The 15,313-nt window shown below is 39.4% G+C and overlaps 1 protein-coding gene across 2 annotated transcripts; it reads right to left on the bottom strand.

Moving 5' to 3' along the window:
• Positions 1–379: 379 nt before the first annotated feature.
• On the bottom strand, positions 380–14,160 carry LOC148357793 (uncharacterized). 2 transcript variants are annotated; one of them, XM_088345093.1, is made up of 7 exons: positions 13,814–14,160; positions 12,021–12,204; positions 9,427–9,737; positions 8,195–8,312; positions 7,075–7,256; positions 4,551–5,134; positions 380–2,827 (listed from the first exon to the last, which is right to left on the bottom strand). In XM_088345093.1, the coding sequence occupies exons 1-7, from the start codon at positions 13,967–13,969 to the stop codon at positions 2,017–2,019; spliced, it is 2,346 nt and encodes a 781-aa protein (XP_088201219.1). In that variant the 5' UTR covers positions 13,970–14,160; the 3' UTR covers positions 380–2,016. The 2 variants fall into 2 exon arrangements, with proteins under 2 accessions (XP_088201219.1, XP_088201220.1); XM_088345094.1 differs by having other exon boundaries at positions 9,427–9,734.
• Between the last annotated feature and the right edge of the window lie 1,153 nt (positions 14,161–15,313).

Here is a 15,313-nt window from a genome sequence, read left to right as displayed (position 1 = left end):
ATTAAAGTTTAGTAATTACATGTAAAGCCTCATAAATTTGTATTGGGCGAGAACATTTTATGATTGGGATGATATATGTATAAAAATAAAATCAAGTACTGCTGTTGGTGTCGGTGGATTTGTTGAGAACAAAAAAAAATCGACTTTGGCCTGGACGGATCTATTGACACTAACAAAGATGTTATATAACGAAATTGTGAATACGCTTGATTGCTATTAAGATTTTCGAGAAGGGTTGTTCAAACCTCACATTGTGTTTGCTGTTAAACGTCATATTGAAATATAATATTGTGAATGTGCTTGATTGCTGTTAAGATTGTCGAGATTGTTTTCTGTTAATAGTGTCAATAAATTTGTTTAAAAAAAAAAAAAAAAAAAAAAAAAAAAAAAACTATCCGAAATTTTTGGATTTAACATTTTTAAAATAGGGATTTCAGAAACATAAACCTAATATTTATATTAAGTACAAATTAAGTATTCATTAAAAGTAAATCATTATAATAAAACAAAAGTTAAAATGGACATTACTTAGCGTTTCCTAGTGGTAAAAAAGTTCGTTCATAATGAAAAAAAAAAGTGTTTGGATTTGAACGACAAGCAAAAAATACATTTCCCCCGTATTATATACGTGGTTTAATTATTTTAAACTGTGTATGCCGTAAAACAAATTTTGTACAGATTTTTATTTTTTTAATAGACTGCTACATGTGCTAACAAACACTGAATTTATTGCAGGCGGCACGGTGACCGAGTAGTAACTACTCAGTAGTTGGTGCGCAGCCCCACGGTATGGAGGTCCAGAGCTCAAGTCCAGCTACCGCAGGTTCTCCATGTGAAGATTGCCTGTTTTCCTCATGCCTCCGAGGATTTTCTTCCACATTCCAGAAGCAAGCATATCAAGGTTATTGGCTGGGCCAATTTGTCCCTAGGTGTAAATGAGCGAGTGAGTTGTCTGTCTCTGTGTGCCCTGCGACGGGCTAGCCACCAGTTTAGGGTGTCCCCTGCCCACTGCCCAAAAGATGGCTGGGATTGGCTCCAACACCCCTGCAGCCCTAGTGAGAATAAGTGGGGTAGAAAATGGATGGGTGGATCAATTTACTCCAAGCGGGGAAAGAACTCGGAAAGATGCTGATAGGATTGGTTTTTTTTTTTGGGTAAATAAAGCTTGTTTAACATAAATTATCTTTTGTTTTTATTCTATGTAGTCTGTCTTGCTGTGAGTAAATAGGTCCCACATTTTGTTTGTAGTTTTTTTTATTGCTTAATAGGGGAAATTGCAATCATTAATGGAAGCAGTTGGCTGAGGTTGACAGGTATGTGGACCGTCATATAAAGGTGGATTTCTTTTTCAAAAAACCATATAGGGTCAAGAAATTTGTTTTAATTTATATGACGCGAGGCTCAACTAGAGGGAGATGACATGATTGTCCGCCATCTTAATACCAAGTGTACAGGTTGGTTGGTTGGATCCATTACCCACTAGGATTGTAGGGGCACCATTTCCTGTGGTGTGTGTTGGGCAACTACAGCCTGAAGAAACCTATCCATTGCCATCCTGTTTGTACCCCACAAAACCAAAACCTCGTTGAAAAATTGAGAATACAAATTATGCAGTTTGGTCACTTCGAGTCTCTGTAGTTTGTATTCTTCCTTGTGCTTTGTACCACCAATTTTTCATTGAACTACACAATAGAATAGAGCAACGCTCAAATATTACACTATGTCCCTTAAAGTTAACACAGTTGTGTGCTGAAAAGTGTTGCAAACAAAATATCATACTTCTAAATTTTGAAGTAAAGTTTTAATTCAGTGATGTATTTTCTTTTAATTTTATGAAAAAATTATATAAATCAACTGTCACTTGTAGTTGATGCTAACGACATGACCATATAACTACAAGAGAGCCAATGTTTGCTTTCTGAACTATAATTCTTGTACCACCGTTCTTTTCAATAGCATCATAACTGTATCCTTGCTTTGTTTGCCCAAAAACATGTTTGCTCTAAAAACCAGCAATCACTCGCTGACAAAACCATCATTCCAAGGGAAAACAGCACCTTCGTCTTTTTTGCATTTGGCTTCTGACTCCAGCGAGCCTTTCGTCTCGCCCGTGCACTGGTGCTTCTTAAGCTGCCTCGAGTCTGAGAAGCCAAGGTTGCAGTTGTGGCAAGAGTATAACTTGACTCCCGTGTGGATCTGCATGTGCGACTTAAGCTGGTTGGACTGCCGGAATTTGCGTCCGCAGGTGAGGCACTCGTACGGCTTCTCGCCCGTGTGCACGAGCAAGTGCCGGTGGTAGTTCTGTGGCGTCCTGAAGGCCTTGCCGCACTGTTGGCATTGGTGCGGCTTGACACCCGTGTGGAGTAGTTCGTGCTGGCGTAGTTGCGACTGGACCAGGAAAGCCTTCTGGCAAACTTCGCAGACGTGCGGCCGGTCACCGCTGTGCTGCCGCATGTGGTAGATGTACAAGTGGCGCAGATGGAAGGACTTCCCGCAGGTCTCGCAAGCGAACTCCTTGTGCTCTGCATGGCTCTTTTCATGCGTGCGAAGCGTGCTGATGCTACTGAAGCTCTTGGTGCAACTCTTGCAGCTGAAAGCTTTTACGGCCGAAGACGTACGTCGACGGTTTCTGATGGCACCGGGTGCGCCGCCCGCTCTTGTGTGCTGCTTGTTCTCGTGGACAACCAGTTGGTGCTTTTGCAGCTGACAATTGTAAAAGAAGGTCTTGCCACACAGGTCGCACATGAAGGGTTTTTCCACGCCGTGCACCAGCATGTGGGTCTTCAGGGCCCACGTCCCGGCAAAGCCTTCGCCACATTTTTCACACCTGCCACATAAAAAAACAAAAAAACCAAAACGTTATTTAAAGAGAACATATGAAAGTAAAAAAACATTTTGATTGGGGAGCGTTGTTTGTGTGTTAAATTGAAACGTTTTAAATTGTGTCCGGACACATCCGGGGTTTGAGAAATGCAGTTCATGGGTTTATACATTTCATGATCATGTAAGGTTCGCCTTAATCTCGTTCCTATTATTTTAGAAATAAGAACTAGGAGAATGCATATTCTCATCTAACTATTTACTGGATGCCACAAAGATCGGATAGACAGCTATCGAGCCTATTTCAACATGATGCAGAAAGAGTTTGTACTATCTTGGATAGTGCCTAGTCTTATTCTGTCTTAGCCTGGAGGGCTGGGGGGAGGCAACTCAACCTTGCCCCTGTGCGAATGTGAGACCCAATAATCTGAACTGATTCAAACAAGATAAAGTTGTGCAAGAGAGCTTTTGGTTAGGAAACGCCAAGCAAGGAAGGTCACAGAAACTTAACAGTCAGATGAAGGCTAATTTAACATTTACTATATAAATTTTATGGACTTTGAATGTAGCGATTCATATTTACAACACACTTGTTGGATATAAGTGTGTGCAGTTGTATAAAATAGAAATAGAGCCTGGATGCATTTGAAGCACTAATTGTCTTTCAGTTCCTCACACCATTCACCAAAAATGTTTTTTTTTTCACTGAAAAGGTTTTTTAGGGACTGTAAGCACTTTTTGAAATAGGACAATGAACTACCTGCAATTATATATATATTTTTTTAATTTAAGTTGACCTAATGGATTTCAATACTTCCAGTTTTTACAATAACACGAATGATTCCCAAGTATTTTTTTCTTTTTTTGTTTCTAGAAAAACCTATCGACCCCCATGGTTCAGGGAGATCCACTTTCAACAGAGCTTGTCAAAGTTCTTCGGCAGTCTCGTTCTCTTTTTTTTTTCTTTTGTTGATGGCCTCGGGCACAGCACTATAGGTGATTCTTTCTTTCCTTTCCTGATTCAGTTGCCAGTTGATTAATTTATACTACAAGTGAGAAATTACGCAATATATCTCAAGCACCGCAGTCCAAGAATAGTTGTCTCTGACTTTACAATGTAACTTGATGGGTATGAAATGATTGACGCATTTTAAGTAATTTCTTTAAAAATAGCCAGCTTTAGACATATTGCTCTTGATAGTTTTGAAGATGGGGATGATATTATGGTGATGTTGAGTACAGAGGCAGATACTGTACTTCGTAGTGACTCAAGGGGTCTTTGACCATCCCCCGATTCATGTTAAATTTTTAACTATCCATAGAGATACCTCAGGCCTCTGTTAGAAAAAAAGAACATATGCACACAAATCATGGTGTACTAGACAGAGTAGCATAAAATACTTCACGGTTAACGGATCCCTTAACCACTATGGTCGTATGGACACCACTTCCTATGGTGTGTTTTGGGCAAGTTTAGCCTATAGACGCCCATTTCTCTCCAGAACACTACTACTAACAATAACAAATCAAAGTTGCTCTTGCTACGTTTACATTTTCTACCTGTGGAAAATCTATGGATAAAAGTTTAGATAACCCGGTTGTTGTGGATGCCCAAAAGAACTGAGCATACTTTTCCTGTTTACCTGATCAAAACAACACACTTTACTTCTTTTGGACCATGTTTACATGTGGTTTATAAGATATTAAGATTAAAAAGAAGAAAATATTACCTGAAAGGTTTTTCTCCGCTGTGGAGGCGCAGGTGTCTCTGAAAGTTGTACTTGAGCCCAAAACTCAAGCCGCAGGTCTGACAGACAAAGGGCTTCTCCCCCGTGTGGACCACGCGGTGCTGCAGCAGGCCCATGCGGCACTTGAAGGCCTTGCTGCACTCACTACACTTGAACGGCCGTTCGTCTGAATGTGAGCGCTTGTGGACGCGCAAGTTTCCTGCGGTGGAAAAGCGCTTCCCGCACATCTGGCAGGGGTAAGGCCGTGCCCCCGTGTGGACAGTCTGGTGCTCCCGCAGGCTTTTCTTTCTTACGAAGCCTTTACCGCACACGTCGCACATGAAAGGTTTGACGTCGGCGTGCGAGATTTCATGGTAGCGAAGCACGGCCACTGAGGTGAAGCAGCGCCCACAGGTGCTGCACCGCAGTGGGTTTTTCTCCAGACGGTGAGACGCCTGGTGGGCCCGCAGCTGACGGGCAAGGCGGAATTTTCGATCGCACTGCTCGCACGCCAGCATGTTGTCTGGGTCTTGCTCCTGAGCCTCACGTAGTCGGTGCCCCTGCTGGTGTTTATGCAGTGTTGTGGCCTGCGAAATGGAAAAACAACAATACCTATCTTCAACGGACACATGATCCAGCCACAGACAAGAAACAGAAAATAGGGAGCTAGGTTGAAGTGCAGTGCCTTAAAGAGTATTTGCCCCCTTCCTGATTTCTGCGTTTTTTGCATATTTATCACTCACAAAGATTTCAGATCATTAAACCAATTATATTATCACAGAAAGACAACACAAAGAAATACATAATGAAGATTTAAATTGTTGATTCCATTTATTAAGGCACAAAAAAGAATCAGAACCGATCTGGCCCTATGTGAAAAAGTAATTGAAATCTCTCTGAATGGAAAAGGTCACAAAGCCATTTCCAAGGCGAACCACTGTCAAAGCCATTATCCACAGATGAAGAAAACTGAGAACAGTGGCAAACCTTCCAAGGAGTGGTCAAACAACTAAGACTACTCCAAGAGTGCAACAGCTGATCAAGGGGGCTTCAAAAAAAACTTGGAAAAACATCCAAGGAACTGTGGGAATCGCTGGTCAGTGTTCATGACTCCACTGTAAGAAAGACCCTGGCCAAAAATGGCAACCATGGGAGTGTTCACAGGCAAAACCAACTGCTGAAACAAAAGAACATAGTCATCTCACATTTGACAAAAAACATCTGCAAAAATTAACTTTTTGGAAAGTGTGCAGCCCTTTACATCTGACGTATAAATGGCACAACATTTTACAAAAAGGACATGATGCCAACAGTGAAGCATAATCGGGGCAGTGTTGTGGTCTTGGGCTTCGTTGCTACCTTGGGATCGGGAGAACTTATTGTGGTTGATGGAATAATATGTAGGGATCGAAAACATTACAGTTTACAGTAATCACCGGCCTAGATATAGCACACAACACTACCTTTAACATGAGCTAGTTTGGTCACAGATTCAGCAAGTATTAGCCGTGAGTGTCACTGATGCTAGCATGATCAGCTAGGTAGGATGTTGACAAAATGTTGATTACCTTAAAATGAGACCAAGTTGGTTGTTCATTATCACGTATCATGTTTTGTTTTGTCCGGTATTTAAAACTTATATAATTTCTAATAAATATCTAAAAGGAAGAATAACAAATTGCCATGGCCCTAGTTTATAAGCTACATCGCAGAATTATGTAGTTATTGCAGGGCAGCAGCATTTGAAAATGACCACATAACAGAACTTTATGCACGGAGTGGCATTTTTACATAACATTTAGTCAAAAAAAAAAAAAAAGAATAAAAATCTGGGGATATTTTTTCGGCAAGAATAATTGGATGATTTTATGTTTCTGAGTTGCTAGCATACACACTATATTAAAATTTTCAATGCCATTTTTACTTACAGGTGCTGACTGGAATTTGGATATTTTCTACTTGCTGACGCTATCTTCTGGCTTAAGTCATCGATGCAGCCTTTGCCAAGCTCCTTTTGTGGTGTGTGCAAGCATGTGCATTTCGTAGACACGCTGGAATAAACTCTTTTTTTCCATCTTTTTGGAGGTTTGGGTTGGCGTTTTGCATCATTCCTTTTCTTACTTTCACCATTTTCATACTAAACTAACAAAAAAAAACGGGGAAAGATGAAATCACTCAACACCCCCCTACGCCCGCTTCCTCATGAGTTGCGTGCCAGGAACAGTGTTGCTAAAAGAAAAATTAAAAGCAGATAGGTGTGATGGAAAGAATAAGTATGAAAGCTTTTTGAACTCAGTTAGGCATTGTTAACTCATACTTAATAGAGAAAATATTCGAACTGTTATCTTTCTAAGGACACCTAAAACAATGCACCCAAACATTGAAAAAAAAGGAACAGACCAAAAAATCTGGAGAAAAAAAGAAGGAAGGGGTCACTTTTAAATAACTATTGCAATAACAAGCTATTTCAAGAGGGACATGGGACAGTATTTAAGCACCCTCCATTTTGTATTTAATCATACAATACCTGGTAGAAGCCTTTGTCGCAAAGCGTGCATGGGAAGGGCTTTACATGGCGCAGCGTGTGTTTCCTCAGCTGATGTTGCTGGTGAAAGCCTTTGTTGCACTGCTCGCAGAAGAATCGCTTGTTCTTGTACAGTTCACGCCGCCGTTTGTTCTCCTGTTCCTTCAGATCTTCTTCGCTTTCAGCTATCATAAAGAAGATACTGTTGTCAGGTCTGAGATAATTACCTCAAAATAACCTCAGTGACCAATTTGGAATTTCATGAAATGTCATAAGACAGATTTAACCAGTAATCTTATACATATTGCAATGCATACAAGGCCTTCTCTTATGGTCAGACTTAATTGTCTTTAGACTACGGTTAAACATTTTGAAATCATGATGTATTTTGATGTAGGTTTCCTTTTTAGAGAATCGGTGCATTTCGTTGAGACTGAACTGCAAGGAAAATAATTGAGGGTATTCAGTGTTAATTTTACCTCTGAAAAGTGATGGGTCCCGGGGCTCGCATGCTCAAAAATCTATGGGTCCCAACAGAGATCTATGGGTCCCCAAAATTTAGTGTGCTCCATGCCCTTACAAACTGTCGTATTTACCCTTACAAAATACAAAAAAATATTTTTTTTTTCAAACATGTTTATTTATGTAGTTTAACATGTTATATTGTATATGGGTTTCCTTACATCATATATATTGTTAATGAATATTTTGTTGTGAGACACTGAGTTGCTCGACATGAATGAGGTTTGTTATTAAAAAAAAGTTCAAAAATGAAGTCGCTTGGACGTTCACTGTAGAAGGAAAAAATACATGCAGACGCACGTTGATTTGACACGATGCATCCCCAGCAAAAATAATGCGTCTAGGACGCAGGGACAGGGGCAAACGAGAACACTGGGTATTTACAATTACAGTGTGTAATTTCAATAAATTATCAGCAAACAGATCATTCCATAATGAAATTATCACTAAAAAAAAGGATTGTTTTATGGTTAAATATAAACGACATGAGGTAGTTGTAGTTAACAGGCTGAAGATATTTTATACAACAATTAAAATGCATGCAATCACAATCCAAAAATCCAAATATGACATTTATCAAAGGACTGACAGATGGACTTACAGGCAGCAGTGAATGATTTACTCGCGTTGACAAAATTGATTTTTCCATCAACTTGAGTGAGAACAAATATTTCCTCTTCTTTTTTAACTTCCGCTAGTTCTGTCATCTTCCCAGCTTCCTGAATCATAAATGGAAATCCAGTACTTCATAAGTAAATCCCAAAAATTATTTACATAATAAGAGGAACAGAAATTAAAGGGACAGCATGTAATGATTAGTGCCTTTGATTGCCACAATAGTTAAAAAAACATTGATTTGAATACAAGGCAGAAACACCTAAACTATCATACCAATATAATTTTTCTTTAAAAAAATGCATAGGTCAAGTAATTTATATTTCTTTTACAAAGTAAACTAATTACCTAAAGGTCACAGCCATTTTTGTCTGACATCGCACTGCTGTGCTGTGCACATTTGGCACTGGTTTTAGTCTGCATTAGAAAAAAACAGTGCCAATTAGTGGTCAAATATTACAGACTGGGGCTTTTTAAAGGGAACTTGTGCATCACTTATCACTTCCTGGTGGTTAAAATAACTTCATTAGTCCAAAAAAGCCTATCGATTTGAAAAATAAGCAAAAATACATCAACTATCATATAAACGTGTTTTTTCTAAGGCAACATGAGGCTTAATTAGAGGGAGCTGACATGAGAGTCAGCCGTTTTGCTACCAAGGGCACCTCCAAAAGCCTAAAACCTTTTGAAACTGAGCAAAAAAATGAGAAGAAAATAGTGCGGTTTAGTCACTTTGAGTCTCTGTAGTTTGTAATCTTCCGTGTGCTTTGTAGCCCTTGTTTTCCAATGCCCTAGACCAGGGGTCTTCAATGAGGTGCCCACAGACGTGTCCTAAAAATAGCTCACCAGTGCTGGGTCATTGTGGTTTTTTGGTTAACTGAGTCTATCCAACGCTGCATCCAATAACTAACCTGATGTTAACATGGCAATAACATGAAAAGTTGTTTTTTTAGAAAAAAAATTAACTGGGTGCCCTTCCCGATAACAAAATGTAAGGTATCGCAAATTCACTTAAATAAGTTTTTATACGCTTATCATTATTACTGGTAGGATGTTTGCATTTGAGTAAAAAAGCAATAATAGACACATTGACATGGTGAAATATTACAGTATCCTTTGAGGTCAGAAGTAGTGTATTGCTCTTTCTACCACACATAAAACACATCAGTCAGTGTACTGTAGCATAACATTCAGAAATATTCAATAAAACATGCCAACCATTGAATGGAGTGTTAGGTCATTTTTGGCAGGCACCAACACCTCAGCTTCGAGTTGCTCATTCACTGCAGGAGGGGTCATAACGTCTGCGACTTCATCCTCTGTAAGATCCTCGAGGGTTTCCCCATTTGGCGTCACCGGTGGGCTGCTTGGGACCCTTAATGCAGCGTGAAGTGGCGAGCGGATAACGACTGGGGGAACATGAGCCATACTACCACCGCTACAGCTCGCTTTGCTCGAAGATAATTTGGCTGCATTGATGATTGACATGGCGAGGCTCATGGGCACAGCAACGGGCCGCGTGGCACCTGCTGAAAAAAAAATAATAACATAGCACTTATGCCTTCAAGTTGCTGTACGGAATTTGGAACTTTTCTACTAGCTGACGCCATTATCTGGTGTGTGCCATTATTGCAGCTTAAGTCAAGCTCTTTGTGTTACTGTATGTGAATTTCTTAGACATGCTCGAATAAACTCTTCTTTTTTATTTATTTATATATTTATTTTTTGTTTTTTTTCAGGTTGGGGTTGTAATTTGGACTGTACTTGAAACAGGCCTTTTCTTACCTTCACCAGCAATGCTACAATAACAAAAAACTGCGATGACAAGCATAACGTAGCTCTACCCGCCCTTTCCGCGGACTGAAAAGCTTTGCTAAATTAAAATAAATTATAAGGGCTCTCTCAACTGAGTTGGGGATTGTTAAAGGGACAGTACATAATATTTTGTGTCTCCTAGTTGTACAAAATGTTTTGGTTCAGTTAAAAAAAATTAAAATAAAATAAAACTGATTGAAATACTGAGCAAAAATTCATGAACTATCATACCAACGTTCATTTTTATAAAAAAAAAAAACATAAGTCGAGAAATTAGTATTTATTTTACACAAGTGGAATCCCTACTTAAGCTGCCATCATGTTTGTCTGCCGTGTTGTTGCTTGCTGTGACATTGGGTTTTGTTCGCATTAGACAACAGTGCCATCTAGTTGTCAAATATTACACACTGGGGCTTCACAAATTGTAGGGTCCTCATGCACAAAAACAGAGTTTGAGTTTCAGGAGGATATTCTTGATTCTGATCAAAACTAACATGAAATATGCAGTTTGTCAGTGTTTTCCAACCTTTCTTGAGCCAAGGCACACTTTTTTCATCAGAGCATCTCGAGGCAAATTGACAGCTTATCATGTGGTCTAAATTGACAGTACGGACACTCCCCGCTATACGAACATTCGACTTACGGATTCCGGCAGAAACGATAATGTTTTTTCGGGATGTCGAAAAATATCCGACATTGCTGTAAATTAGATTTGGATTGTGTGCACCTTTTTCATAGTCGGCACATTTCTGTAGTGATTTTTTGCGCTGCGTGGCGCTGTGAGAGGTCACCCAGCATCCACACCGAAGAAGAAATCCGGCTTCTACTTCCTGTTAAGTGTGTAATGTAAACACACAGCAGTGTATCGCTAATTCGTATGTAAACATCTCTCCTTCACCTGCTCGTAATCCCACCGCTGCCACCAATGTAGCATGTCATTTTGTGTGGGTAATGGATTGCTCCTCGTTCATGAAAAAATACCCAGAAACACTTAGGGTATCTTTGTAAACACACCGAACTCTCTCCAAAACTAAACTCTCGCACTCGCCTACACCCTCGCACAAACTCTCGCGACATTCGTTGTCCTACTGACATCATTCATGCGCACCTCACATTCCACGCCTACACTCAGAGCGCCAAGAACTTTGACGTTTTGATTGTTTGATATTCGTGCATCCAGTCAATATGGTTGTTGTAAAATGTAAGGAAGAGGCGAGCACTTTCTTTTGAAACAAAAGTGGAATAAGAAAGCTTGATGCGGTTGAGAAAATGGTCGGAACGCTTTTTTGGCCACTTTTTACCACGGTGGAGGAACTCTCGAAGCACATTTTCCAAAACTAAGTTACACTTAACTTTATGTTTATAGAGCATATTATTTTATGAAATGTTTATTTTTTAGTACAAAACAATAAAGGTTACTTATACAGGCTTTAAACATACTTGTATAAACCATAAACATACAAAATATAGCACTGAAGACACTTCCGAACAAATTCAACTTACAAACGATCGTCCAGCACCTAACTCGTGCCTAGGTCGGGCAGCGTCTGTACAACATTTTTGGGGCCACCATAGCTTGGAAAGTAATACCAGTTATTTATTTTTGTTTAAAAATGTTAACCTGTTTTTCTAAGTTTTACTATAATTTTGCCTCGTTATTTCCCCAAAAATATCTTTTAGTGGAACAAAAAATGTTTTACTATGTTCGAACTTTTTTCATGTTTTTTAATAAAATAAGAAAATTAAAAATAGCAAAATCATGTGCAAGCTTGGACTTGATTTGTTTTTTTTGTTGATGTGCCATCTTAAACGACTTCATCAAACAAGTTATTTATTTCCCAATACTACCACATGAGCAGATAAGTGGTATAAAAAAAGTAATCTGCTGATGCATACTGATATGGAGGAATGTTAGTTACTTGGCTGATCAATAGAAGAAAACAAAGATACTGAAAGATGGCCCTTTAAACGTATTCTTTCCAAATCCTGCATCTTACTCTTTGATTTCTCAGTCGTAGAAGTTTGCTTATCCCTTGAATTCAGCTCGGCCTCCAGCTGCCGCATCTTGTCATGCAAGGTCACATTCTCTTTTGTCAAGCCTCCAAGGAGTTGTCTGAAAATATTGTAAATTTGCCGGAAGGCCTCCTTTGCCGCCACACTCAAGATGGTGGTTAGTTGGTGCTGCAGAGATAGAGGACACAGTGCGAACTTGTTTAATCTCAAACTTTCTCTCCATTCTATAATTTCTCTATTTGTAACTTGCTCTGAAAGGGTATGATTTTGTAATTTTCTTAAATTTGCTTTAACGTTTAATACTTCTATCTCTAGCCAGGAAGACACTGCTTAGTACATAATATAAAATCATATCTATAATTACTCTGACCGTGAGAACATATTCTTTAAAATCAGAGTGACAACTGCTATATAAACTTTACAAAGTAAAATTTTCCAATTCATTTCTGCCTTTTTGCATTTGATTGAACCACAGCAAGTATGAAAACGCATACTCTTCATTAAACAGAAATATTTTGAGGAAGATGCTTTATGGTTGAGTCCAATTTAGTCCCTAGTATAGAACCTAGTAGTAACATAATATAGTAACAACACATCATATATCCTAAAAAAATGGTGGCCCTTTGTACTGATTGGTAAAAATCAAGAAGCCTTCGGATTCAAAGTTTGGAGACCCCTTCTCTTAAAAAATGTGACGCTTTGAACAAGATTCTATCACCAAGCGTGACACGCTTTGAGATTTGTGACTGGTGAGGCACAGTCAGTTACAGATAAATTAACCTACATCTTATTTATCATTTGATTGAGAGAGCAATAAAACAATATACAAACTATAGCATGATAGAAATTGGTCTTACCTAAACTTATAAATGAAGTCTATGCGCTGCTTCTTTTATGAGCAACAAAAGATCGGTAATAATAATAATAATAATAATTTCCTTGTATTGTCATTCTGTGTAACAATGCACACAGAACGAAATGTCGATTGCACCTGACCCGTTGTAGCGAGCCGATGCAGCCGCAGCCAACAGAGGGCGCCGCCGACCACTTTTTAAGTCTTAGGAATGACTCAGCCGGGGCGCGAACCACCGACCTCCCAGTCTCAAAGCGGGCGCCTTACCATCTAGGCTACTGAGCTGGTATAATCCTCCATTATGAAGAATTCCACGCAACGAGAAAAATTAAATACTGGATGGCTTGATTTGCTGCAAGCTTGCCAATACTATCATTAATGTCTGGGGCAGAGGTGTGCACTAAATCAGAATTATTGGTCTTACTATCACCCTCTGCCTTGAGGCAAAAGAATTGCATGCCTCTGTCTGCAGACACTCAGCTCAGTGCTAGATCACAAACCAAACGTATTAATAATATTTATTTTATGATAATGCAGCGATTTTGAAACAAAATCCACATCACTGCGGACACCTGTGTTATAGTCACCCAGGGTTGACGGGTTTAGACGTTTGCTGCCAAATAACGCACCGCAGCCTCCGTTTAATGACATCAAACGCAAAAATAATGAATAAAGTTGTGTGAGCATTTACAATCGACCATTATCAATCATAAAATGCATTGAGATGAACTGAATTAGTACATTACTGTTTCATTTAAGCAGGTCTAAATCATGATTGGTATTGCTCTTGATCTCCTTGTATCGGCGAAAAAGGAAGCACTGAACGGATCTCCATCTAACCCTCTTCATTCTTCTCGGATTAACTTCCAGCAACCAACCAGTTCCTTGTTTTTGCAACAGCTGGAGCAAAATAAACACACTTGCCTTCAGTTCGTCGCTCCCAACAGACTTAATCTCTTTTCCGACAATTTTCTCGTGCAGAACAGCTACAGCTGCCTCCACCGCAAGCTCCATAATGAGTGCCGCCTGCGAGCGGAAAGTTTCGCCGGTTGAAGCTTCGAAGTCGCTCGGTCGCTCCATTTAGATTCGAGGTAGCTCGCCGGGACGAATATTATGTTTGAAAAAATGTCTTTATGGTAAACCAATAAATGGCATCTGAAAAATTTGAGTGCTGCCCTGGACAAAAAGGTCAAACTATCGGGATAGTTATCTTCGGTGGGATGTCCAATATGGTTGCGATTTTAACATCCGGGTCACTAGTTCTTCTTTTTCTTGGGATTTAAGGGCGGTTGACATCCATCTCTATTGCGCATTACCGCCCCTATCCTCGTCACCGTTCCACTCATCGATAAATGTTTTTTTTTTTTTTTTTTGCTTTTGAACGATTTGAAAAACAGTAAAACATTTCAATAGGGAAATAAGGTGCTGTACAAGTTTTTTTTGGTTTGAACAAATTTATTGACACTAAAAACAGACAATCTCAACAGCAATTAAGCACATTCACAACATTATATTCTAATATGACGTTTTTAACAGCAAACACAAAGTGAGGTTTGAACAAACCTTCTCGAAAATCTTATTAGCAATCAAGCATATTCACAATTTCATTATATAACATCTTTGTTAGTGTCAGTAGATCCGTCCAGGCCAAAGTCGATTGTCCTCGGTCTGAACAAATCCACCGACACCAACAGCAGCAGAACAAACACGACAATCTCAACAGCCATCAAGCATATTCACAATTTTTTTATATCTTTCAATATGACGTGACAATATGACGTTTTAACATTTTTTCCTGACATTTTCAACATCAATTAAACAATTTCAGAGTTATTTTCTTTTAACAGTAGTTAACCAGCGTGTAAAAGGCAATACTATTGTGCAAGGGCATAGCTCTGCCATCCCACCCTCCCAAGCAGCATTCTTCCAGTCCTCTGTGTGGGTCCTCTCCCTTCTGCGTGGGTCCTCTCCCTTCTGGGTTCCACAACCCAGGCCGTTGCTGCCGGGACTCCCAGTACATAAATTAATTAATAAAATAAAAATAAAGACATGTTTACATCAATACAAGGGGAGATTCTTACGTACACCATAAAGCCCTTGGACACTGGGAGTGTTCATCAAACTCCAAGTCAAGTCATATTTATTTGTACTGCTCTTCATCTCAAGGAGTCTGAAAGGGGCTGCTCAGATGACATATAATGGCAAGCCATAGATTATGACACCATCCCCTGATCTAAAACCTACACGAGGACAAGAAAAACTCAAAAACCTCAACATGAGGAAAATGAAGAAACCCTAAAAGGGTCCACACATAAGATTCAATCAAAAAACAAATTCACTGACGAAATTCTGAAAAACAGGTTTACACTTTTGATTTTTTTTTGTAGGTACAGCTCGGCGGCTCAGTGGTTCTGCGCGTGTGCG

The sequence above is a fragment of the Urocampus carinirostris genome, chromosome 10 (assembly GCF_059441175.1).
Source record: "Urocampus carinirostris isolate Australia breed hairy pipefish chromosome 10, RoL_Ucar_1.0, whole genome shotgun sequence".
Lineage (NCBI taxonomy): Eukaryota > Metazoa > Chordata > Actinopteri > Syngnathiformes > Syngnathidae > Urocampus > Urocampus carinirostris.
This window is presented reverse-complemented; position numbering and strand designations above follow the sequence as displayed.

Excerpts from the sequence above, each read along its gene's own strand:
- LOC148357793 (XM_088345093.1), bottom strand. The coding sequence starts at position 13,969 with ATGGAGCGACCGAGCGACTTCGAAGCTTCAACCGGCGAAACTTTCCGC. Across the intron at positions 12,205-13,813 it reads TTGGGAGCGACGAACTGAAG|CACCAACTAACCACCATCTT; the intron begins GCAAGTGTGTTT and ends CTATCTCTGCAG. Across the intron at positions 2,828-4,550 it reads AGCGGAGAAAAACCTTTCAG|GTGTGAAAAATGTGGCGAAG; the intron begins GTAATATTTTCT and ends TTTATGTGGCAG.